This window comes from Argiope bruennichi, chromosome 3 (assembly GCF_947563725.1).
Source record: "Argiope bruennichi chromosome 3, qqArgBrue1.1, whole genome shotgun sequence".
In the NCBI taxonomy this organism is placed as follows: domain Eukaryota; kingdom Metazoa; phylum Arthropoda; class Arachnida; order Araneae; family Araneidae; genus Argiope; species Argiope bruennichi.
The window spans coordinates 111,992,453-112,020,222 of record NC_079153.1 but is presented as its reverse complement, the minus strand read 5'-3'; the positions used below and the strand labels follow the sequence as shown (position 1 = coordinate 112,020,222).

The window sequence follows — 27,770 nt, the reverse complement described above, 5'->3', positions numbered from 1 at the left end:
TAAAACTTCTTATCGCATCTGAAGTATTGTTATTTTTTTTAAAACTTGGCGTCTTCTTAAGTTTTTGTTCTTATCTTCACCATTTTTGTCAATCAAATTTGAAAAGTTATCTCTAGAAACAATTAATACATTGAAACATTGGGCATAAGTGATTACCTGATTGTTAATTCGTGAAGGTACTCCTCTCTAGGTTAAGAACCAGTATCGGAAGATTCCGTTTTATTTCCTTAGAGAAAGAATTAATTGCTGTGTTGATAGAAAAGTCAGAGGGACACGTTTCTGGGTGACAGAACATACATTTTTGATAGATGTCATAGACAACGTCATAGATAATTTGATAGATGTCATAATAAATAGCAAGTGATTTAAATAAGAGAGGAACTGCTTTCAAGGATAAGAAATCTGTTTAAATTATATTTTGTATGCTGCTTTTTAACTTAATTTGCTTCATAATTGAAAAATTAATGGAATTTTATAATTAATTTTTCGCTCACTTTCTTTATGGACTAGAGTCAAGATTTTACACAATTGTGTATTCTCAATGATAATAACATATTTTGATGTTTTCAGAATTTAAGTACAAATTAACCGATTCATTTAGTTAAAATTTGATTCTGTACACCTGACGCTACTTGAGAACAAAATTAAGAATTTTTTTTTAAATATTTCATAATATTCACAATAATGAGCTATAAATTAAAGACTGTGAAGTTGTTGTTGTTTCTTATGGCACTTGCCATGTACAAGCCCGCTGTTACGAAGACACCGATTTTAAGCCGGACGGGGAGCGTCTCTTGTTACAGCGATTTTAAGCCGGATGGGGAGTAGTAGCCGGATGGGGATTTATAGTAGCGTAATCTAGCGCCATAGAACGACTTAACTACACACACGTCACAACCCTTTTTTGCGGGCTTCAGTCACGCATTTCATTCACTCATCCACAGATCGTAATTTAGACCTGAATCAGAGAACGATCACCCCTGATCCAGTAACCACAATGGTATCACTCTCGACATGGAGGACGTTGTGACCACGACAGATTTATACGCACGTCAGCCACCAAGCACGAGGGGAGTCTTCGGCCAGCGGGGTACGAACCCACAACTTAAGGGACGTGAATCTAACGCTCTACCAACTAGGCCATCCAGGCCTACAAACTGCGGAGAAACGAAAAAAAAAAAATCATTTTCCAAAAAAAAATTAACAAATAAAAATCTATCTTTAAAAATACATTTTTATTAGTATACTAAAATCTTTTTTTTTTTTTATTATTATTATTTGTAATTTTTTTTTAGACTGTGAAGTAAAAAATATTACAAATAATAAAAAAAAAAATAGATTTTAGTATACTAATAAAAGTGTATTTTTAAAGATGGATTTTTTTTTAATTTGTTAAATTTGTTCTAAAAATGTTTTTTTTTCCCTTTTTTTTTCATTTCTGATTTAACCTCTTCTTTTCTGTTTATTTAATACTGTCGTGGCCAACTTCAGCTCTATGGGCGCATATCATTCGGAAAGATCTGGATGTACAAAATATTGGCAGTAAAAGCACTGCAGCGGTTTGATGTATAAAGTCTGATAGTAAGATATTTGTATTCAATTTCAATTGTTGCTCTGTTTTAATGATTTGTAAAAGTCAAATGTGAGTGTTAAAGGCTTCGTATTCAGGAAGTTGGCAGTTCCTTCATATAATAAGTAATAAAGGATTTAATTCCTTAATCTTGAGATTCTTTATTAATCACTTCCAATGATCCATTTTTATTAATTTTCCGGCGGGTATGGTTTCTTTGAAGAAATCTGGGAGCTTCATGTGGATTAACAGATATTGAAATAATCGAGAATGTTAAAGTGGTTTTTGGTGTTGTAGGTGAGATTGCTTATTCTCCAATTACAGTTCGCGGGGTGGTTTAAACTTCACATTTGATCAACGATTCACTTGTACAATAAAAAAGTGAAGAAACACTATAAAAAAGTTTTTTTGTTCGTTAAATATCGATCTTTAATAAGAAATGTAAAATACGGACTTCGATTTGAAATTTTAGCGTAGTTTTACTTCCACTGAATGGGTGTTTTTTTTCTTTGTTAATTATGTAACATTGTTAGAAATTCAGGCTCGAAGGCGGCACTGGTAAACGATTCTTAAATGAGAGAAATAAGTAACCGGCTTTGAATATTGGCAGACTTGGTGTTTTGCTATTAACTGTGACCTATGTGCCGAAGGCTTTTTTTTTTTTTTTTTTTTTTTTGAGACTGTGGTCACCCATGATGTTTAGCTCAAAGAAGTGGTCTTTTTGTTTAATCCATAAATTGCCATTTAACTGCCGATTAGTAATTGGAAAGTACAATGTACTACTTATTTAAAAAAAAACTGCCAAGCTAACATATTTATTAATAAAAGCCAGGAGCAAAAGCAGCTGCAGCAGCTTCTTATGGAAAGGCTCTTCGCTTGCCGTTAATGAAGGAAGGCGAGACATAAATGGTACAAAACTAAGAGGAGGGCAGTGATCAATGGCGGATTTAGGCATTTTGAGGCTTAAGAAGAGCGCATTGCGAGCCCCCGCCTTTTTTAATCATATCAACATATAATGGGAAATGAAATTAATCTGGAAATTACGTGAGAAAATCAAGAAATTAATAAGATTATTTAAAAATTAACTTTAATTGCTAATTAATTATTTTCTTACCTATAAGTAGCAACGTTTCATTGTTATAATAAATTATAACGAAATAATAACTTCAAACTTATTAGCGTTAAAACTTCAAACAGAATAACATTAAAAGTTATATTTTACAAGATCTATCAAGAAGAAAATAACTTAGCTAAATGAACAATTAATACTCCATTATATTATAAATATGAATTTTTACTTCAATTTACTTAATAAAAACTTCGTTAATCCAATGTAACATTGTAGTTCTAATATTCTATAATTCACAAAAGATCTTTCTTTTATATACTATTTCTGTATTGGACATTAAAGCTAAAAAGATATTTGTTAATATGATATTCGATTTTTAAATTATTTATATTTATACCATATGATGCCGATATGAGAGCATATCTAATATACAGCCTTGAAAAATAAAATATTCTACTCTATAATTATTCTGAATTTGAGCATTTGAATAAAATTACAGAGCAATCAATGATACCCCATATTCCGCATATTCGATTATAGCTGCGAAATTCGCCTCTGTCAATTAGGACAACGTTACTAAATGTTAAATTTAAAATTAATTAATTAAGAATCTTACCTTTTTAAATACTCTTCAACGATTTAAAAGTTCAAGATACGGCTACTCCATCTTATTGAAAAGTTTAACATTTTTGAAGAATAGAATTCTTCCGGTCATAGATGCATATCAAAGAGATTCGCAACCAACAAAAATTGAAACCGCCATTTTTTCATATTTTCCTTATCCATCTGCCAATTTCCACTTTATTTTTCAACAGCATTCTATAACTATATGTTGGCACAATCGGACAGACGATTTCGTTTCCAGCTCTGTCGTGATTTGTCTAATACTTTGTTCGACTTTGACATCTGCTCTTTAAAACAAAACAAAGAAAATGATGCAAGAATAAATAAACAAAAAAAGTGAATTGGACTGCGTGCATCCATACCATATCCTAACCAAACAGATTTTTTTCCTCTGCACTATATTTTTCTGATGAGGGAAGATGTGTAATTTCTGATTTGTATACATCCATCAGTAGTGGCACTTTTCAAAATGCAATTTTGTTATTCCTTTCTATACCGAAAAATATTGAACTGTGAGCATATGTTTTAATCAAGTAAACTATAGATTAAAAAACAAAAGTCTAAGCAGTAGATGATTTTGTTATCGAAAGGATGAATCTTCAGCGTTATAGTAGCTGATTTACAGTGGCATCCAGTCTTATCCAATGAAATTGCAGAGACGTACTCAATTGATTCGGATCATTTACATCTAGAAGAAAAAGAAAAATTAGAAATTCTATATGAATGAAGCCATGTAGATGATATAGTTTTAGCGATCTTTGTTTTTGATTATTTGATTAGATTTTCAATAAATGTTCTGTCACATATTTAAAACTTTCAAACATGATTTTCAAAAAAAAAAAAAAATATTGTATTGATAACTGCAAAACATAAAAGGGTTTCATAACAAGTTACTTCGTTCTCATATATAGCTTTCTTCAGCTTTGAAAGATATTTTATAATAAATTATGCACTTTAAAATTAAACAAGATGATTTTATTTTAATTTTTTATATTAGATTAAACTACTATTTCATTTCATTTAAATTTACGTTCCATTACAGGTTACACGATATGTACTTAATTTTAATTCATGGTCATGGGGGTTTTACAAATTACGATTCTATAAAGAAAAAAGGCCTTTGACCTTTTATAATTAACGCGGAAGAGACCAGTGACGAATTTAGACATTTTGCCAATCCAGTCAATACATGTTATGCGATCCCCCTCTTTATAATTAGTGATTTCAGTATCACATTTTTACCTTACTCATCCTGTAAATAATTTAATTTTTCTATTTTAGTAATTAAATTAAAATATGATGTTTTCATATACTTATAGAATGGATAGAATGATGTTTACAAACATAGTAAAAATTTTGAAAAATCAACAGTAATTATTATTTAACGATTTCCTTGCTCACAATTATATCTTAAGGAAATTATCAGATTATTATAAAATATAAAAGAATAATAAATTTCAAATAAATATAAATACAAATTATTTTATGGGTCTGTTAAGTATAAAATAAAAAAAATCAATGAATAAATAATATTCCAATCTCTACTAAAAATAAAGAAGATTGCGTATGCGTGCATACACATTTTATAGAACAGATTATTAATTTTAGAGATACCGAATGATGCACAGATATACTTCGGAGAGCGGGAAAGTGTACTTCTCGTGTGATCTGGTTGTGATTTTAATTTTAATCTTCATCGATAAAAAGCTAAAGGAAATTTTGACGTATTCTCACCATAACAATCGAAATTTTTATAGCACAAAAATTAATTTTAAAATTACAAAAAAAATTATCTTTCCAATGATACCTGTAAATAATTTTTAATTAACGGTCAACAGAACATAATTTTTTCATTTATTTTTAATTAATTTTTCAAAACATTTTATTTTAATTTTACCTCAATATATTTCATCGTCATCATGATATTCAAATCATTTTTATTTATGATACAAATACTTCATTTTTAAAAATTTTTCCCTTCAATTATTGAAGATAATTGAAGTTGAAGAAGGTACAATTACAAATGAGATCTGCCACTCCGACCTACCAAATGCTTTCAGGGTGATTTGAATGTTCCGTACGCAATGAATCGGTCACTGAGATGGTCGCAAAATAGCTTCCAATATTGTAGGCTCATATGTCCATTCCTTAGTTAAGAGGTAGGATCCTTTATTTGAACAGAGTAAAGAATTGGCCCTAAATTATTTTTGTGTCCTGTAAGGAAGGAAGAACTCATGCATAATTAACTTACATTGCAACTCCTCATCTCCATACCTAAGGTGCTATCCCGCCTTATATGATTGATGATTTAAGTAAGAAGATACAGCTGAATAGGTTTCTGAACAAATTTTTATGTTTTGACAAAAATGTGAAATTTTATTGTATTTACAATTAAAGCTTAACTTCATGAGTAAGCGAAAATGGAAACGTGTTAAAGTACTCCCATTTTAAACATTGCTGCTATTTCCAGTTATATAATAGAATGTTTAAAATGTATTACTGCTTTTAAAGCTTGAAAATTAGTTTTTATTGTAGTATTATTCAGTTTTAATGAATCAGAGAAATTTTCATTGAACCAACTTCTGAAATGTGCAGAATATATGAATAATTATTTTTTTAAATTCTTATGCTTTTAATAAATGCGTTGAGTTTCAATAAAAATCTGTTGCAGTAATTTTATCCCTTTCGCTTCAGTTTGAAAATCAAATTTTAAGTGAGATGACGGAAATTTCATGTATCAGTAGCGTATTGTGGATAAATGGCTCATGGAACAAAATATAATTTTTTATTCCTATCGTTATAAGAAGAATTCCAAAGGTAAACTGTGCTCGGGGTATGATAATATACTATCGCATTATGAAATTTGTTTCAGAAAATAACATAGACACACTATTATTTTCTCTCTATGCTCTCCCTTTAAAGACAGGCATTCAGAGTATCTATAGCTCCTTTGTATTCCCTCCATTACTAAACTACTAGAAGAGTGTAAAATTCAGTTAGAAGGAAGACAAGATAATTAAAGTACCTCGGAATTGTAAAGAAATGCCCCTGAGACCGGATATCAAATGGAACAAAATTCCGGAATATTGGCCACTAACTCCATTGCCTACTTTTTCAACCTACTGCTTCAACTATAATATACTTTTCAAATTTTTTTTTTGTTATTGTTTCATAAAATTGATCAATAGAGAGAAAGAATAGACAGAAAATAATGATCTCTTACACAAAAATAAAATCTGTCGATTAAATAGGTGCTAATTTTTATCAATATTATATAATACCCAACTATATAAATTATAAACAGAGATGATATTGGCTATAGTGAAAAAAGTATAATTTTAGTATATTAGCTATAGGTTTTTTAAAATTCAAAATGAAACATAAAACTGAATCAAGGGTTATAAGGCATTTAGTCACTCAAATACTCTATTTTAATCAAATGCTCTTAACATTTAAAAGTTACGTTTAAATAAAAATTTTCTTGGCAAGATAGTTTGCTGATATAGAAATATTTTCTAGAACCGAATTTTTTTTTAAAGTCCATTTATTGGATTTGATTTTCTCTAGTGCATCTTGTATCTTTGGTTTTCATTTTTAAAAAATAAACAAGAAATAATGATCTCTTCCATAATAATAAAATCATTCTATTAAATGGTCGTTAATTTTTAACAATATTATACTATACCCAATTATATAAACTATAGATATTTCATGTATTGAAAGCAAGCTTTGAAACACACACCAAAAAAATTAAACCAATCAATCATATCAGTATATGGATTTCTTATGGATTAGCATATTGAATTCTCATTATGCCTAAAGAGCAAATGCTGTACACTTTCTCGCACAAACCTTTAACTGCAATGATATCTTGCTATTTAAGAAGTACTAATAAACGAGATGTCAATAATGACCTTCGAATTCATAATCTTTCCCTAAAGGAACCCTAAAAGCTATCATTTATTAAAAAATCATGTTTACCTTTGCTTTTTTGCGTGGTCGTTGAGAAAGTAAACTGCACAAGAAAATAACAGAAACTCTGCGAAATCGCATAATTCACCAACTCAGTTTTTTTAATTCACACTTGAGATAGTTTTTTAGATCACATTAGGCGGTGACTCGGTCAATGCAAAATGTTGCTGCAAGGGGAAAAAAACGCGAATGAATCGAAAAGTACCTTCCATAAGATAGATGTAAGTTCAAATTCTTGTGATCAATTAAAGTGGTACATGAACTTCAATCGTTATATAAGCTTCATTAAGAGTCCGATTCTTGGGTATATAAACGTTCATCATTTCAATCGAAGACATACTTGTCCTCAGATCTGATTTGCGGTATACTCCATCAGAAATTAACCATGATCGCAAAGGTAAGTTTTCCTGATTGTCTATAAACTTTCAGCCGTTTGGTGGAGCCGATCTTTAAGTTATCATAAACTTAAAGGTTTCTAGAATCTTTTTAAGCTTATTCTGTCTTCTGCAATTGAATTTCATAGTTAAAAAACTTTTTTTACGAATTTGAAGAAATTTTGTCCATGTATTTCGTGTCATGGATTCTAAAGAATTTGTTCAGGTGTTAGTTAGCAAGTTACTAATGACTTAAAAGAAAAATTTTAAAAATTAGTTTTTACTTTAAACATTCAAAATTTCAAATATATAAATATTTTATGAGATATATTTTTATATTTTGGTCCTATGAGAGAAAAGTCTAGAGTGCCGTGCTTTATTAACATTAATGCAGATTGCTAAACAGAATTTCATAGATTTTAAATTATTTTTAAAATCTATGAAATCTACGAGGGTTAAAATTCTTTTTCTTTATTACAATTAAGCATGAAGTTCTATGAAATATTAATAAAATATTTATTCAATATAAAATTTTTTAAACTTCATCAGAGATATAAAAAAATAGCGAATGATTATTCGAAAATTTTTTGAATGTAGTTGGATTGAGGCCATAGAATGAAAATATTGAATTTCTTACTTAAGTTATATAAATCCTAATATAAATGTAATATGAAATTAATCGTGCTGAATTACAAAATAAAAGAGATTTTTAAATATATAGAGATATATATTTATATTTTTACATTAAATAGAGAATAAATAGATTTTTGGAATAAATAATTATTCTACAAAACAGGAAAATAATTTAAAGGGTAAGAGTGAAAAAATAAAATTTTCTTGGTATCTTTTTCAAAGGAAAATAAATAGATAATGATTAATGATATATTGACAGAAAAATAACATTTATATATGTGTGTGAACTGCTTACATTTTTAAATGTTTCTAAACTACAGATTGTTAAGTTTTACACCTTGATTTGAAATAGGTCTCAGCGGAGTGCAGTGGCTTTAGAAATATTTCTACATAGCTTTTTTTATACTTATAAATTAATGTTCTACTTATAAATTAATTGAATTTAAAGTTTTCGATGCTTGTAAAAATTAAGAAATTCATTTAACTTCAGAAATATTAAAATATTATTTAAAACTGAATTTTTATCTGAAGAGAAATATTTAATGTTTTCTTATTATTTATTTTCGAATTTGGAATTTGCAAATAAATAAATAAATAAAATGGAGATAAGGAAATATTATTTTCTATAAACACTCATGGCAAGCGGAAAAATGTAAGATTCTTTGTTTCAGAGTATAATTTGGAGAAAAAAAAGAAAAGAAATACTGAAAAAATAGATTTAAAAATTGTTTAAATAAATTATTTAACAAATTCTAATTTTGTATAACGCTTAGATTTCAAGATTTTTCTAATGCCGCAAATTTGAAATTATTTTGAATTATTTGTACTGATTTTAATTGCACTAATGTATAACATATATTTTCTGCAGGTTCTTCTTCTTGCAGCTCTCGCTGCTGTATCTCTCGCACTTCCCTACCAAGCACCCATTGCTAAGGAAGAAAAACACGAAGTGAGCATCATTTCTTTATCCACTTTTATTTAATTTGACTCGCTTTGTAATTTGCAAAAAATATTTCCGTAATAAATTTTTCACTCATTCTTGATATATTAATACTTTCCAATTTTGTTTACTTGTGTATTTTCTATGACAATACCTTTTTGTACTATTTTTAGAAGACCTACGCAATATTTGCAGAAGTTTTAATTATCATATAATTATTAATTAAATTAATTCCTGATATAGAGTAACGGCACTACACTGTAATGAATTTGAAATACTACAGATCACATGATTAAAAGTAAGAATAAATAAAATAAAAAATTCTGTTGTTTAGTATAATAATAAAAGTTTTTTAAAGCATTTTTGACTATTTTTTAATTAAAATGAATTAGTTAAACACTGGTTGAATGATCAAAATTTTTAAACTGAAACCCTTTTATCTTCAAGTCAAATGAAAAGAAAAAGAATTAATTTTAGTAATTTGTTATTATTCAGTTATATAAGAATGACTTGAATAAATTAAATAATTTGCCATTTTAAATATTTGAAGAAATGGCTTTCGTATTATTTACCTTCAAGGCTATCTATAACTTTAATTATTAAGAAAGGTGCCATTTTTTATAACTGAAGACATAGACTCTCAATCTTTATTTCTTCACTACCCTTTCATAAGGCTTTTTTTAATTTTTAGTTTCATTTAATAACAAATATCCCCCCCCCCCAAAAAAAAAAGAAACAGATTCTTCCATTCAAATAAGTTTTTATTAATAATGTTAAGAGCTTAGGTAAAAGTCAAATTATTCATTTGAATATTTGTAAAATTTATTTCTTGCTTCTGCATTTTATTCTATTTTTATTATAATATTAGTCTCAATAAATAAAAATAACATTAAAATAATTTCATATTAACTTATAATTCCTAACCTTCAACTAGAAGAATCTTCAATGTTCGTCCTATTCTTTTTGTATGGCTATTATTTGGAGACAGCAGATATCAATAAATCTGATTACTTTATTTTTCAAATCAAAACATATTATAAACATCGCGGAATCAGCAAAACTACTGAAAAAAAGACGAATCTATTTGCATTGACAAGAGATTAGTTTGTGAACACTCACACACAAAAAAGAAAATTTCTTTGAAGAAAAAAAATATTTTTATATAGATACTGATTCATTTATCATTTCGCCAATGGCTGTTTGAATTAGCGGCATAGTAAATCTGTAAACAAAATTAAATAATCTGAAATTTCATTTCAAATTTTTTTTTCTTTAGCCCATCGATTTTCATCAATTTAGCCATAAACATTTTTTTTCTGAATAAATTAATCAGTTGTGATACTAATGGAACATAATGATGATTATATATTATTTTCTCTGAATTTTAAATTAATATTTTAAAATCAAATACCAGAAAAAATTTTTAAATTTTATTTATCGCAAAAAAAATGAAATATTGTTTATTTATCGCAAAAAATAAGAAATATTCTCTAAAATAATTTTTAAGTATAATTAATATTATTCCAAATAGAAATATTGCTTTTATTTTGCACAGATTTATCATACTTTTATTTTCAAAATATTAGCAGCATTACTTTTAAAGATTTTCTATAATGATCTCCTTTTGATTTCACAACGGAAATGATGCAGTTCCCCCAATATTATCACATGATTTTTATCTTATTGTATTTTTTATTTGTATTTATAAAGTTAACTGGATTATAAAGGATATGAAGGATAAGGATATAAAGGATATATTTTCTCTAGTTTATTAGTTATTTATGTGTGCTGATTTCAAGAACATTAACTTTTTCCGATATCATCATAAATGTGTCTTCACACAGATGATTTTGATATCTTTTTCTTTGTAGTAGCATACATTATCTTTTCTAATTTCCCTTGCAGCCCATCCCCTACGAATTCGGCTACGAGACTAACGATGACAAAGGCACCACCACCTTCAGAAAGGAAAAGAGCGATGGCAAAAAGGTGGAAGGAAGCTACGGATACAAGGTAAGCACCCCGTTCCATTCGGGAGTATGTAGCGAATTGAATTGAGCGAGGATAGAACCTGCGACCTTGTGGTTCGCAGCCGAGTAACATGACCACAATACAAAAACAACTGCTCGTGGAGCGAAGCTGTTAACTGGCTTATAAGCTTTCACTACAAATTTTAAAGGATATGACATTACTCGCTGGATTACTCTCTTCAGGCGTTTTATGTTTGAAGAAAATGTGACTAGCGTTCTTTTGAATGTCATATAATCGTGTCTGAAACTGAAAAGTATTCCTGTTTTATTAGTGAACATAATGCATATACCTTTAAAATTTAGTTGTTACTTCATCAAAATTTATTCATTATTTCCTCATTGGCAATTTCGGATTAATAAATGTGAAGTGGCAATTTTGGGAGAAGAACTCATTACAGCAAAATAATTGATAAAAGATTTAAAGCATAATAATTACAATAAAAATATGGATTGTAATCGTTATGTCATTGATTCTTCCGTTAATATACAACTAACCACCCAAATGCAGAATTTTCAATTGTTATTTTTATTCGAGGCTTGCAAAGAATACCACTTTAAAATGAATCAAATTGATATTTAAAAGCAACTGAACACTTTACATACATATCAGCGTAATTGTAATGCAATGTTGTGTAGAAAGGGATAAAACTATAATCTGTTCATATTACTGTATATAAAAAAAAACAAGAACTGATTTCCAAAACACGTAAATCATAGAAGACTTTCCGAAAAGTTAAGAAAAGTGAATTTCAATCCGGATTCTTTTTTATTACTAGGATGATTCATTCTTCTTTTAAAATCTCAATTATTAACTTCATTTCCCAATCTCGTAACTTTTTTTCTTTCTTTTCCTATTCACAGAATGACAAAGGTATCGAACGAGTTGTAGAATACGTCGCCGACGAGCACGGTTACAAAGCCCAGATCAAAACCAACGAGCCTGGAACTGACAGCCAGAACCCCGCCGACGTCATCTTCGATGCTAAACCCATTGTTATTGAAGAGCCCAAAGCTGCCGCAGCACCCAAACCCCAATACGAAGCTGTCCAATCCTCCTCTACCCACGAACACAAATACGAAGCCCGCAGATATGAAATCCCTGCACCAAGATACGAAGCCCCTAAATATGAAATCCCAGAACCAAAATATGAAGCTCGACGATACGAAGCCCCTAAATATGAAGTTCCTGAGCCAAAATACCAAGCCCCTAAATATGAAATTCCCGAGCCAAAATACGAAGTTCCACGATACGGAGCCCGCCACCAATCAAGACATTATTAGATTCCTATTTCTGTGGTTTTTCTGACGTATTTAAGTAAGTTTTTTTCTATATTTTTGCAAAAATTAGCTAATTTTATGGATAGTTAATATTTCCTTATAAATGAATATTTTGGGAGAAAAAGAAATTTCTTATCCAAGGATTTTTTTTTTAATACAGTCGAAGATAACACTTGTATTACTTAATGAACACTTTAGTGTTATCTTTCGATTTTTCTTTTCTTTAATAATCCATATACCCATTTTTCTCCTATGGCCACAAAACATAGGGAAGAAAATCTTTCTAGAGTGCAATTAAAAAAAAAAAAGGAGAGAAATTCGTTCTTCAGACAGATTGAAATTCAGAACTTTTCTTAATTCACATCTATATCTATCTAAGAAAAAGTCATGTAAAAAAAGACACGCTAGTATTTTTCCATGAAATTTTTAGTTAGTTATTTTAAATATTTTTCACAGAGAACAAATTCTTTCTTTTCATATAGTTCTTAAATCCTTTCGAACTTTGTTGGTTTATGTAGAAACTTGAGTTTACCAAAATCGGAGAATTTATTTATGGTTTCTTTCTTGAAGGTTGGCTAAGAAAAATAAAACTTCTACGACTTTTTTCACTTCATGTCTCAGAATTCATTATTACGCAAGTTGCGCGATGAAATTACATAAATAAATATGTAGCATAGTGTTTAAAATGCTTTCGAATTTATGACTGAAGACATAGGAAATGTGGCTATAACTTTTCCCTTTATTTATTTTTTATTATTTGCTAAAGTTATCATTAATTACTGACCACAAATCATTATCCCAAATATTTTATAAATTCTTTATTGTCTATTTAAAAATTATAATTCAGGAAATAAGATAGAAGTTTCACACCATTTTAAAGTTTAAAAATTAAGCTTTTCAGGCGAGCTTCTTTGATCGTTAAGCTTTTTAAAGTGATATCAATTTTATTCTCATCGTTTTTTAAAAGTTTTATTTAATTTTTTTCAAAGTATTTTTAAATACTATTTTTTATCATTTTAATTACTGGATTCATATTACGCTGATATTAACGATGATATTACGATGATATTAAATGTATATTTTTAAACATGTTCTCGCTATTGTATAATTTTGAATACATTTTAACAATTATTTAAAGATGAAAGAATCAAGCCTAAAACATTATCAAGCTATGTTTTTTCGGTCAAAGATTTGAATCTTCTTAAAAATTTTTTAAAGACTTCGATTGCTCATTTATTATGATCTGATTGTTTACCAAAACGTATCAAATTTGAAATAAAATTCTTCTGACAGGAATAGGTAGCTTATTTTATCGAAACGAATTGCTACTTTTCGTGACAGGAAAAGGTTTTGTCTTTTAATGATAGGTTATCAAATTCAACTTAATTAAAATGGGAACAAAGCAATGAAAACAAATTAAATGATACTGACAGCATTCAAAATACCCAAGAAATAAATTATATTTCGATTTTAACCCTTTCTTGGGTAGTGGGAAGTATGCTTCCCACCAAATTAATCAATCTTTGTATGGAATTATGTAGTTTTACGTAAGTTCTGACAAATTTTTCAATCAGACGGAAACTTAGATGTTTCATTTTCTTATCTCACACAAAATGGCGTATCTTGATTTGTTACTTAATTATTAATTAACCAAATTAATTAATTAATCAAAAGAAATCTATCTAATAAGCTAAATGAGTCACTTTTCTTCAGCCAATCACAATGTAAAAATATTTTTTTCTAGATGTCATGACTAGAAAAAAAAGCCCTTTAAAGGGTTAAAAGAAATTTCCTCTAACTTGTTATTTATTTTATTTTGAAGTCTGTAGCTTGATAAAAAAATAATATTTTGCCAACATGCGATCACCTTTCCGTGGATCAAAGAGATAACAGGAATTAAAAATATCTCCTAATTAAATCTAGAAGCTTCAAAGAATGTTAGACATCGAAGGCAAAACAACATTTATGTTGATCAGTTAATAACATGTGATTTATTTTCCAGGTATCTGAATCTGTATCAGTCTGTCCTTGCATCTTGACCCATGTTCTTCAGTTGATTGAAGAAGCTAGCCGGTTGTTTCCGACTGTCCCCTTCATTATCAATTGAAATATTGGTCAAATCACGTGCAGGCCTGCATCGTTCTTCTGTTTCCCATGTGCTGTCCAGCGTTTTGTCCTTGTGAAGATTCTTCTACTGCCATGTTGACGCTTTATTTATTTTTATGTTTTATGTGCCCGCTCATCGTCCTTGTTACACTTGTGCTGAAATAAATCTATTTTCTACGGAAATCTGTTCTTTTTAGTTTAATTGTTTAAAATTAAGAAAAAAGACACGTTTTAACAATTAAAGGGCTCTCTCTTAAATTATATCAATTCAATGCACGTTTTTTTTATGAGGTGATATTTTATTATATTCTTCTGGAAAATAAACTAAAATGGATCTAGTTCATCTTGATCATTATTCCAAAAACTTGTTAGGAAATGTTTTTATGATATTTGTTCTATCAGCTTGAAGAGTCATCCCTATAAAAGAACAACGATATTTTTCTTATCAGCAACAATGCATTTATAATTCTTAGCCTGCATTAATTTTTGTACAATAATTAATAAAAAATGACCTGTGTCATGATGATGAAATAATTTTCTTCACTAGGTCAAGTGTTTAAAATTCTCTGTTTTAATATAGCTGGTATCTGATCAAAGTTAAATGCTTCATATCTTTCATAATATGCATCCCAGCTCGAAGTGAAATATTTAAAATTAAAACTAATGTTTTCTTAATGGAAGAACTATCACTACCTCAAAATTTTTTCGTCCATCAGCTTATATAAACATTAAAAACTTTCTTTAAAAATGTGCCTACAAATTGAACAATTATTTTAGAAAAAATTAAACTGTCCCTTGCTTGAGTTCAGTAATTAATGAATTTTTCAAATCAAGCCGTTCCTTTTTTCTAACTCACAGATTACAGAAATAACAATTGTTATGGAAAAATTAAAATGAGAGTATCAAAAAATTATATTTAAGATGTACCATTTAAAATTGTTACATTCAATTTAAATTAGTATTAAAAATATTAAAATTTTTCAATAAATCTTTTTACTTTTAATATAAATCTGGAAAAGGGAATTTCTTTGAATCGTTATAATGTACAACATATTGTTTTCAAATTAATGTGATACGACAATGTATTTGAACAATGTTACCATTGATTTTTAAAACGTGCTGCAACTTTTGAGGTTCTCAAATTCGATATTAGTAATGAGCTTTATTAAATATGAGTCAGATCTCTTTTCTTACTAAATCTATGTTCCATATTATGCTTTGTACTTGATTTTCTGTGAAAAGCATATAATGAAAACAGTCATTAAACATAACAACTCGAAAGAAAAAACTGGAGGTTTTTGTAAAAATTTTTAATTAACAATTAAAAACGTGACTTCACTTACAACAGACATTTTCAACATACAACAAACAAACTTTCGAATTCATCCAAATATATTAGGACAAAGTATTCAATTTCTAGAAGCATGCTTTTTTTTCTCAATTAAAAATTTTACTGAAAATATTTTGAAAGCCCTGAGATTTGCCTTCCCAGAGGAGTATATTCCGTACCCTTAGGGGATGCTTGTGCGTAACTTGAAGGAACTTGCCAACTACCCTGTTGGGGTTGGCTTTCTAAAGAATAGTATGGCTGTGAAGGGATGACTTGAGGAGCAAGGGTTTGAACCTGAGTTGTTGAAGATACTGCTCCATTTTGCAGAGCAACAGGTTGCTGGTTTTGAGGTATGTAAAACTGGTCAAGAGGGATGGCAACTACCTGATGATTAGCAGGTATTAATTGTGGCTGAGCTTGTGAAGACACATACTGAGTTGCTGGAGCTTGAGCATTGAGGACCTCAAACTGCTGTCTACCATCTGTGACTGCTGAAAACTGCTGGGAGTAATGGAGTTGTTGAGGTGTAGAAATGTATTCAGAAGATGGTGTAGTGGGAATTTCTCTTGGTTGGTTAAGCTGGACGGAATTCAGTTGGACATTCTTATTCAATCGAAGGATATCACTTTGTCGTTGAGGGAAAAGATGGTGCTGACTTCTAAGTGAAGATGGATGGGACAAAACTTCGGAATATTGGTTGGCAATTTCGGCATTTACTTTTTCAGCAACCAAGTTCTTCTTTTCTTCAGCAGTAACGTCTGGTGAATACCTGATAGCAGCCACATTTTCTCCATTCTTCTTTGCAATTTGTACGTGCTGGTTGGAAGTATCGGCGTAGAATTCGACTCCGGCGGAGTTTGTTCTGTCGATTCCAGGTTCATTTGTTCTTATCTTTGCTCTGTACCCGTCCTTATCGGCTACATATTCTACAATTCTTTCGATTCCATGCATGTCCTTGTAACCATAGCGACCTTCCACTTTTCCAGATCCATCCTTGGATTCTTTTCTGAACAGCAGAGTTCCATTCTGATCACGAGAGTCGTATTCGAAGTTGTATGGAATTGATGGGTTCTGTAAAGGATTGAGATAATTAAACATGTTAATATAATAACGCACAATGTTTGTACGACATTTATGCTGCAAATATTAAAACCGGCAACAAAGCAGGCATTTGGATTTAGAACTAACAATTTGGATTCGGAATTATTGCTATCAAATTCTTAGGTAGTAAGTGATAATTAAATATTATTTCTAATTTTTTGTTCATTTCACCTAAAATTAAAAACTGCTCTTTAATTACTTTTGAAGTTAAATGTTATTTGTAAATATAATAGAATTTGAAAAATTTTATTAAAAGTATACCTTAAACAGAAAGCTATCCAACATGATAAAATAAATTATGGCTTTATTGACAATAACGAAAGAAAAATTCAGGATGAAACATTTAAAGCATCAGTTAATGATTTGAGTTTCATAGAGATGGAATATATTATTGTAAAATTTGCTAAACATTTTTTTAAAAATGCATTAAAAATAGACAATTTTTTGGTATCATTGAGAAGATAATTTATTAAATTTTAAGACGATATAAAAACATTTTGGTGATGTAATATTTTAGGAAGTTATAGTAAAAGATGCAAAAATTTCATTTAAATTTATTTTCGAAAAAAAGAAAATGCTCCGTGTTACATTATTTTTGATTTTTAAAGTATACTTGCGCCAAATTTGATGAGTCTAGGTTTAGCAATTTGCTTTGCAGATTTGTTGTTGCCTACCCCCCTTAGATTGAACTCCAATTCAAACCAAGTAAGAGATCAGGGAAAGAGGGGTGTAATAGCTTCTGAGGGTAAGGACCCCTGAGCACCCGAGGGCAGAAGTCTGACTTATGAAATTGGCTTATTATGAAATTGACTCATATGATATTATGAAATTGGCTCATATGAAATTGACACTCACATTCGCGCTTGCACAACCCCTTTTTACAGTGGGGTTGTTTCACACACCTCACACAGAGAGAACAGGATAGAGAATAACCATGCCCAAACCAGGACTCGAACCCGGGACGCCCAGATCACAGGGAAGACGCACTTCAATAACATGCATATACATCTTTATTATTAGAATAGATTTATCATTTCTGCTTTGTTATCAATTAATTTAAATCTGATTTTAAGAATTAATCGATAAATATAAAGGTCGTGAAATAATTAGTTGTGAAATTTGTTTTGTTCTGCTGAAAAAGCATATGAAGCAAAATTTTATACCGTAGATTCTTGCAAATCCTCTTCATTTAAAACCATTCGAGTTGAATCCTGCAAAACCGCGCAGTTGCAGACGGTTGAGATGATAGCGAACAAAAGTACCTGAAACACACAAAAAAAAAATACAGTTTATTTATGAAAGAAAGATTTAACTTACTATTTTTTTTAAAAAAAGAACTAGCATGGGATGAATTAAAGCTGAAAAAAATTGGCCATGAGGAAGTTTTGTAAACAAAAATTTAAAATAAAAATATACATTTGAATAAAATTTTAGAGAAAACATTTTGATATTTAAAGACAGCATTTTGAAATTAAAATGATTTTTATTTGAACTATAAACGAAAAATAAATACAGCACTTAGAATTTATAAAAGGAGTAAATTACAAAAAAATGGCATCCATTTAAAATTTTTATTTTGTTTAAATTGGAAAAATTGGTTATATTTATTATATTATCTAATAAACACATTTATTAATATTAAAAATATTAAATGTATAATAAATGTATGTGACATAATTTGTAATTCCTATTTTAAAAAACTTTCGGAAGATTTAGAATATTTTTTATCAATTATTATTTTATTTCAGCAATTTAAAATGGAAATGCAAAAAATCTATGTCATTTAATTGTTTTTTCACTTTGCAAACAGTCAAGAACACAAAAGTCGTTTCTAATAGTATATTCTCAGTGAAGAGCTTAAAACAAAATAAATTTCCATTAAACTTAATATTTTTTAACAATTAAATTCTACACTGAGAGACTCAGTAATAAAACTTTTAACAGAACCATTATTTTATTTTTATTTTTGAGAACAATTCAAAGATTCTGCAAACATTTTTACAATGCAATTATTATTGCTGAATCTTTAAGTTAAAATTTTGATAAAGAGATATTATTGACTTAAAAGACATTAAAATTTAAGGAATGTGTAAGATAATGGACAGATCTTGATTTTAGATGTTAGAACTACAAATCGAATAAAAATATCGTGTTTCTTTCCTCTGAAATCAACTTTGCATTGAAGTGACATTTATTAAATATTCTTGAATTCATATAAAAGAAATTTCATAACTGATGGATATTAAATAAAAACAATTTTAAAATAGTAATAAAAAAACTTGTAATTAATTAGATTTTCACTTCCTCAATTAAAAATCTTACTGATGGTCCTTTTTTGTCTTTCGATTTCACCTTAAGCGGCAGAGGCCATACTTACCTTATCAATCATTTTTAAAAAGCCAAGGAAAAACTTTCCAAAAATCTTCTGAACTGATTGATCGGATCGAATCGATTGATCTTTGAAAAGAATGAAGCCTTATTTATACTTAAAAGGAAAACCCGACAGTCAAAAAGAAATAGGGCTTGCCCCCGAATTGAGTAACACAGAGAATTTTACTTCGTGGTATCAAATTGCAGATGAGTTTTCCTATCTCCTCCAAAATTCATGTCCTCAAGCAAGATTTGACAAACTGATGATATCCTTCGAATTGTATCAATTCAATTTTGTGGGGAAGGTAAGCGATTTCTTCTCGCTCGGCGACACCCCCTCCCCCCTTGACCAATCAATGTCAGCTATGAGGTCAATGACGATCGTAGCTCAGAGGAAGATGAAACCATTTTGATGAGAAATCGAATCTTTTACCCGCCCAAAATCGATGGTCGTTCGATTTTTCGTATAAGAAATTTGGAACAGAATTTTGTAATTTGTGGAACATTAATCTCATTTTGTTTTCTGAAACTCCATTGTTAAGCCAGTTCAACCGAATGGTGTGGACACTTGATACTCTTGTGAATATACAATTTCTTTTTTTTCGAAATCTCTCATTTTTTACTTCCTGCTTGATACAGCATTCGTATTTTTTTTTTCTCCCTTCAAAAATGCAAAAAAAAAAAGTTAGTCGGGTATTTTTACCCATTAAGTTTGGTTTAATTTAGTTCAATCTAGTTGTATTAAAGCTCCATTTGGAAGAAACGATTTTTTTTTATTAAAATAGAATTAATAAATAAATGTTTAAAAATAGCCGTGATTTCTTTTCCCTGAATACATAAAATTCTTTTATAATTTTAAAGAAAGTAAAAAGAAGCATTGCTGTAATCTCTCATATTAACAAATTCTCATTTGTCCCTTTTTTCTAAAAGAAAAGTATCGCAATTATCAAAAAGGAGAAAAAATCAATCACGAGATTTTGATAATTTCTTGCTTTTTAGATCTCTCTTTTTGAAAAACAAATTTGGAATTGTGTCTGTCTTTGAACACGATAACAATAAAACTCAATGAGCCGGACATGTAAATTCGATTTACTGTCTTTACTCAAAAATTGAAGATTTTTATCAAATTTTGAAAGAAATCTGATATAATGAAATATATCTCTCTATTCGTTCGTGTACATTTAAATTCGATGACGCAAAACTCACAATCAAGATGATAAATAATTTTCTTAGTGGTGTATCACTTCTCACGATAAATTCTTTTTACATTTATTTCAAGCATTTCAAATGCTTGTTGTTATACCACCGAGATCAATGATGTTGTCTGAGACTTGTAATGCTGTTATTAATTCAATTATTATGTTATAAAACTATTATAAATTTCTCTTTAATTGAGATTGAGTATTGCACTTTATTTGGTGCATCCTTTTTTTAAATTTAATTCACTGATAAGAAATAAGTATTTTGTATTGGTTCCAAAAGGATCCACTTTTACCGAAGAATGTTATAGCAATACCAAAAGAATTCAAAGAACGTTTTAGTTTAATAAAATACCACTGATCATAATTCTTTTAAGGGTTATCAAGATATATTTCTTTTTGGCAAAGATGACAAGTGTTTTTTTTTGTTAGAAATTAGCAGGTACAATTCTAAGCACTACCTGAGATTATGAACTTTGCATTAAACAAAATGAACAATGATCATCTGGCTGAATGAAAATGTAATTGAAAATTGTTTTGAGATTGCAATTTGTCTGGACGTCATCCTGACTGTTGATAAACTATTGACTAAAGAACTGGATAATGAATAATCATCAATGACTATAAACATCGTTATGTTTCTCTTATGTTCTGTCCTATTTAATATTTATATTTTTATTCATTTTTTTTTTTACCTTTCTATTCATTCTTTCTTTTTTATTTATTCTTATTTATTTTTCCTATTTTTTTACTCCAATGGACCTAAGTATAAATGAACCAGCTTTTTCTGTTTGATGGCTTACCCTTTTCTTTGGTACTTTCCTATCGAATGAGTTGCTTCTCGATTATACATCGTGTCTTCTTTGACTTCAACTTGGACAAGATTTGAATCTGTAGCGGCCACTCTTTCAATTTGAGACAACATGTTACGTTATAAAAATGAATTGTTTCTGCACGCCTTGTTTATACGCCCCCCTTAAAGTATTTAAATGACATTTTCTGTCACTTTGTATAATGGAAATTTTAATATTTTAATGGATATTAAAATATTAAAAATAAAATATTAAAATATAATAAATAATGTTAATATTTAAAATGGATTAATTTTAATATTTATAATAATAATTTTAATATTTATAATAAATATTAAATTATTCATTTTAAATTATTAAATTATTATATTATTCTAATTAAATAATATAATAATTAGAATTATTTCATTATTTATAATAAAAACATTAAAATATAATAAATAATTTTCATATTTATAATGGAAATTAAAATATTTAAATGACTTCTGTACGACCCCCCCCCCCTTAAAGTTTTTAAAAGACATTTTCTGTCACTCTGTATTATGGAAATTTTTACGAATTCCTTACCAAATTAAATAATTCCTTTGTTTCTTTTCTTAAATTTGCATTCTTCAGTTGTGCTCCAAATTGATTTAATCAGAATACAATGGGGAGAAGGGATGATAAAAAGTGTTTTTGGTATATTTTTAATTAAGTGAAAATTTATTTTTCAATTCTAAAACACAATAATATTACGATAGACGAAAATTTGATGATTGTTTGATATTTTCAAAAGAAATTTTTTTTTCGCAGATGATTGTTCATTTAAATGATCTTAAAGATTGTCATTTCATTGGAGATATCACGCTGTGTTTCTATGAAAGTATCATACGGAAGTTGCAGAATATTTCTACCAATTTCATGTTTCAAACATTTATTATAAATATTTTAAATTTGCTCCAGAAATTTTTTATATAACATTTTTATATACATATATTTTTTTACAAATTCTATATTTCTGACTCATTTCTAAAATTGCATTACAATTTTTTTTACAGGATAATGAGAAAAAAAAAACCCTTGAAAGCTGAGTGTTTACGTTTAGCATATAATTTCATCTTCAATTTTCTGGTATTATTATTCGTGTAATATAACATTCATAAACGAAATATTATTTTCAAGAATTCTCCCCCCCAAAAAATCAATTATTAAAATGCTCATTGAAAAAACCCAGTTTCGGTTAATCATAACTTAAGCTGTTTTATAATATATTTAGTGGATGTTAAAGAATTCTTTAACATTTTAATTTAAAATATTAAAGAACAACTTGATTATTTTAATTATTTAAATTAATTATGATTAATTATTTAATTATCTAATTCCAATCTATTTTGATAAAAAAAATTCCATCGGCTACGAATATATTTTTTAACAGTTAAAAATTTTTCGCATTCCTGTGTTAGAAACTTTCTACCGGAAGTTCATTCTACTGGAAGTAATTTGCTACCTAAGAAAAGTAGTTCGAGGTGAACCAGTAACGCCTACGCTTATCTCTGTGGAGTCGTAGTATATTTGAATGATTGATAGGATAAACCATAACACATCAATTCAGTCTAAAGGGATTCATTATCGAAGTTTCTGGATCAAACTAGAAGTGGGAGGAGTAATTTAACCAGCTAACTATTTTAGACGAGCATACTCTTCATGGAAAAAATACATTTTGCATTATGACGAGTTCATTCGTCAGGAGTAATAAGTAGTACGAATTTGTAGTTTGAATTACAATTTTACTAAACACTCAAACATATTCGTACATTTCAAGATGTTTAAAATGTTTTGAGGCCAAGTTGAAATCAAAGGAATAAATAAAAGATTATTAATAATTATTATAAAAAAACCCGCATATAATAAGAATTGTTTTTCTTAAATGTATCTCATGTATTGTATTAGTCAGCCAATTTTTTATATCTCTTTTCGTTCATATACAAAAAATGTATGTTAGTTTAAGTAAATAAATAAATGTGATTATTGAAATAAAAATAAAATAAAAATCATTTCATTACAACATAATTTCATATTACATATACTCTGTGTTTGACGAGTACACTCGTCATCGCTAAATATTTTGTGACACAATTTAAATACGCATTTTCCGAAGAGGTCGAAACAGTTAACTGGCTACACGAATGTATAGAAAAATATTTAAGATGATAATTCCCTCAAAAAATGTATTCTAATGAAAAAAGAATTAAAATTATTCATCCACTGTAAAATTTAGTATTTGAAAAAAAAATCAATATTATCTCTAATAACTGTTAATTTTTTATAACAAGAGATGGAATTTGAAAATTCTAAATTTCACAAAAAAGGATTCAGAAATATATCATCTTTAGATATCGACTTAAAAATTATATATTTCTGAATCTGATATGTTAGAACAAAGATACTGTGTAATTCAAATAATCAGATTCAATATTTAGACAAGGCTTGTTTAATGAGCACTATCATGGCTGAAGTCTGATGTTAGGACCACCTATCTAATTAGATGACTTACTCTTTGTTCATTCTTACTTATAGTAGAGAAGGAGTCATCTAATTAGAGTGATAGTTCGGTTTCGTTAAAAAGCAGGTGATGTTTGAATGTGTTAACGGGCAAAACGTGTTGCGTGTGATAGTTTGAACGTGTTAATGGTTCGTTCAAAAAATTATATTCGTTAACAAAATTGCACCTTAATAAATAATCTATTTGCTGAAGATTTTTATGGATTTTTAATTCAGTCGATCAGATAATCCAAAAAATTGATTTAAAAATTATATGATTTCTTAATCTGTCTATTAATTTGATAAATGATAATGCCCTTCTTTTATTAGCTTTTCTATAGTGAGCACTGTTCTTGACACTCTGTTCTTGTTAGGTTTTGTAATATTAGTTTTTTTTCAATAATGTTTATTTTTGTAGAAAAGTATAGATTATTTTTTATGAAATTTTTGTAAATTAAAACTTAAAAATAATTGAATGGGAATGTCAGTTAAATCTGATTTAAAAATTTCATTTGAAATACAAAAATTCTAAGAATCTGTGGTCGCGAATTTTCTTTTCCTTGGAAAATATAAATGCAATGTTTTAGCATATTACATTATAATACACATTTGTGGTACACTTTTTTTTAGATTTATTTATTGCTGCTTCTAACAATAGACGTAAAGTCGACGGCGATTAACTTAGAACGGCCTGTCCAGTAAAATTCTGAGATCTTTATGGGTGAACTATTGCGAAAAATGCAATTCATTGTTTAAAAATGCAACCTTTTGACAGCCAACTGCATTACCCAACACGATGATCTCAAAAGTTTATGAATGGGCTCAAGAAAAGTGCTTTAAGAATGCAGACAACTAGTTTGGAAATTTTTATTTTTTCAAATGTATATATTTTCATTGTTTGTTTGAATTAAAGTTCAACGAAGAATCTGCTGCATTCAGAACACAACCTCACCAAATGAATTTAAACAAAAAAGGTGACGCTTTAAGTTTAAAATAAAAACGAATGCTAAGTTTTTTACTTTGTTCTGAATGAATGAGATTAATATTTATGTCATTGCCAGAAAGGCTATGGCTAGAATTCGCAAACGATATCGACAGAATAAAACAGAAGAGAAAAGACCATGGAGTTTTGAAATGCTTTCTGAGATTATATCAACAATAAACAACGGGATTATAGAACAACACAACTCAATGAAATATCATGTAATAATAATTTGAAAATATTGTTCTAGCACGCTTTATTACATCATAATCTGATAAATATTATGTTGTAAGTGTTGATATCAAACAAGCAATGAAATGAATCCAAATTCAAGTCTTCTAAATAATTTTTTGTAAAATAATAAATATTTTTCAAAAATATTTTTTTGTAAAATTTACATATTACATATTTATATAACAAATATTTAAATTCTACATTTATTTTTTTAAAAAAAAATCAGAAAACGATATATTTAGCAGACGATTTCATACATATTGAAAAGCAATAAATAAGCAGACGATCAATCTAAATTTGAAAAAGAAATTAGAAAAATGCATATTATAGGAAAATATTTTTGCTTCTTAATCAATTGATGTTACTGATAAAAATGAATATTGATATATCACTAATACTAAGTATTATAAAAAAAATTAATTAAATTAGTAATACTAATATAAATTATCTTCGTCTACGGATATAAATGAATTTTTTTAGACACGGATATTCAAATACAACAGAAAGGTTTGTAGTGTTTATAATAATTTTAATATAAAAAGAAAATTTTTAGCCATTTGTTGTCAGATACAAATTTGCATATTTAACTGAAAGTTGATATAATATTAGGGATTAAAATAACGTGATTAATTACTTAGAAAATACACAAAAAATCTATATTATATCAAATAAATAACAGAAAGAGAATGAATAGAAATGGTATTTAATAATTAAATAAATTAAAAAATTTCAACAGTTCTCTTTAACAGACAAATGATTCTTTTAATTTCATTTCCTCTCAATTCAATTCGTAGACACTGAAATCCAAAATATTAATATTAATAAAATTTGGAATAAAAGTTCAGTTGAAATTATTAATTAGAAAGAAAATATATTGCTTTTTAATAACTGTAAGGACTGCTTCAGACCTTATGACTATTTTTTAATTATTATTACTAATTACATTTACTACTAATAATTTTTTAATTATTATTAGTTAACATGAATTTACACATCAGAAATTTTAATTTTTACGCTTTTAGGAGCAAAGAAACGTAAAATTTATTTAAATTTTATTCTAAATGTCAGATTTTATATATAATATTTTCAAAGCTATAAGAATAGAAAGGAGAAAAAAATAGATATCATGCTTATGCAAATACAGTATAAATAGTTATTGAATTTAAAAACGGAATGATTTCTTAACAAGGTATTTATAAATTTCTTAGAAATAAAGCTATATAAGCAAGAAGTTATTATTTACAGCAAAAGAAAAAAAAATGTTTTCTGGAAAGAAAAATCACTAAATTAAAAAAAAAAAATGAAAAATTCTGTTTTTTAAAAGGACGTTAGCATAATGTGTTTTTGAATTTATTGACACTGATGAAATAAAGTGAAAATATAACACCAATAAAATATGTGTAATATTAAATAGGTTATTATAATATGTAAACTATATAGAATGCAATAAATGGTATTTAATCTATAACATACTCATTTTCTGCGGTGTTAGAGCCTTGCATTTTTTAAAACATGCCTATTAAATAGTATTTTATATTGCAATACTACTTAATATTGCTAGGTCATTTAGACAATATTAGGGACGAAATTACATATGCTTTGACAACACCTTTTAATACTAACCGATAGCTCCCGGAGTGAGATCACGGATGAATACAGAATTCTTTAATTATTTTTCTGTGTTTTTTTGTTTGTAGTAGAGATATGAACAGCTCAATATAGGTAATTTAACTTGATACAGTAATTTTTCCTCTTGTATTAGAGGTACACTAGAGATAATAGAGATACACTAGCTTTATATTTTCGAAGCTTACAAGTTAATCGAACGATTTAGTTCAATATTAATTTCACACACATGGGTTCACCTGGATATGGATTTGAGAAAATCTTTACAGCAAGATTCTATAGCATTCTTAATAAAGACTAAAAAGTAGAAAATAATTAAAATTAAAAACGTTCATCTTCATAGCACATTTATAACAATATATTTTTGAGCATTGTTTTTATTATATTTATTCATTTCTTTATTGAATTACATTCGATAAATTAGTTAATCTGCCTCTACTAGCTATCTGGGCTTCCCGTCTCAAGATTTTAGTATGCCCCAGGCTGAAAAACAGAGAATCAGGTCATTTTAGTGGAATTTAATTAATAACCGTTAAAATCAATTGTTTTTTTATGTCAAACATTGATCACGGATTCTAGAAATATTTTCATAAATGCAGATTTTACAGCTGTAATTCTACATTTTTTCCAATATTTTTATTTAATTTTTCTTCAATGCACCGGTTCTTATTGTTTTACGGACAAGATCTCCCAACAAATGATGTGTAAGGTCACATGAAGGCTGAAAATCGAGTATTCAATCCTTTTTCATTCGTCACCCGGGAAAGAAGAAGCTAAAAGCTTTTATTTAGATAATATCAAAAGCTAGCTGACTTTTCCAGGGTCGTACTCATTTAAAATGGCTCTTCTTTCTTCTTAGCATAATTGAAAAAGGAAGCTATTATTCATCGATAAAGACTACGGAAAAAAGCAGTTCTTATACTAGGAAAAGCTTAAAATTAATTAGATCGTATGCTTTTGTACCCATTTTGGTCAGTTTTCGTAATGGTTCAAGAATATT

The 27,770-nt window shown here is 28.1% G+C and overlaps 2 protein-coding genes across 3 annotated transcripts in view; one reads left to right on the top strand and one right to left on the bottom strand.

Annotated features, from left to right (window-relative positions):
- Positions 1–7,620: 7,620 nt before the first annotated feature.
- LOC129962933 (cuticle protein 16.8-like) lies at positions 7,621–12,493 on the top strand. Its single transcript, XM_056076936.1, has 4 exons — positions 7,621–7,632; positions 9,111–9,191; positions 11,088–11,195; positions 12,074–12,493. The coding sequence occupies exons 1-4, from the start codon at positions 7,621–7,623 to the stop codon at positions 12,491–12,493; spliced, it is 621 nt and encodes a 206-aa protein (XP_055932911.1).
- A 3,442-nt stretch (positions 12,494–15,935) lies between these two features.
- LOC129963543 (uncharacterized) overlaps positions 15,936–27,770 on the bottom strand; it is a 20,950-nt gene continuing 9,115 nt past the window's right edge. The window contains exons 1-3 of one of the 2 annotated variants that reach the window (XM_056077987.1): positions 19,405–19,470; positions 18,191–18,289; positions 15,936–16,997 (exon numbers count right to left, since the gene is read on the bottom strand). In XM_056077987.1, coding sequence (XP_055933962.1) covers positions 16,047–16,997; positions 18,191–18,289; positions 19,405–19,416 — 1,062 coding nt within the window. In that variant the 5' untranslated portion in view covers positions 19,417–19,470 and the 3' untranslated portion in view covers positions 15,936–16,046. Of the gene's footprint in view, positions 16,998–18,190; positions 18,290–19,404; positions 19,471–27,770 lie in introns of those variants that run through there. The other variant, XM_056077986.1, reaches the window with a different exon arrangement.

Coding starts and splice junctions, on each gene's coding strand:
- LOC129962933 (XM_056076936.1), top strand. Junction 9,192..11,087: donor CTAAGGAAGAAAAACACGAA/GTGAGCATCATT, acceptor TTTCCCTTGCAG/CCCATCCCCTACGAATTCGG. Junction 11,196..12,073: donor AAGGAAGCTACGGATACAAG/GTAAGCACCCCG, acceptor TCCTATTCACAG/AATGACAAAGGTATCGAACG.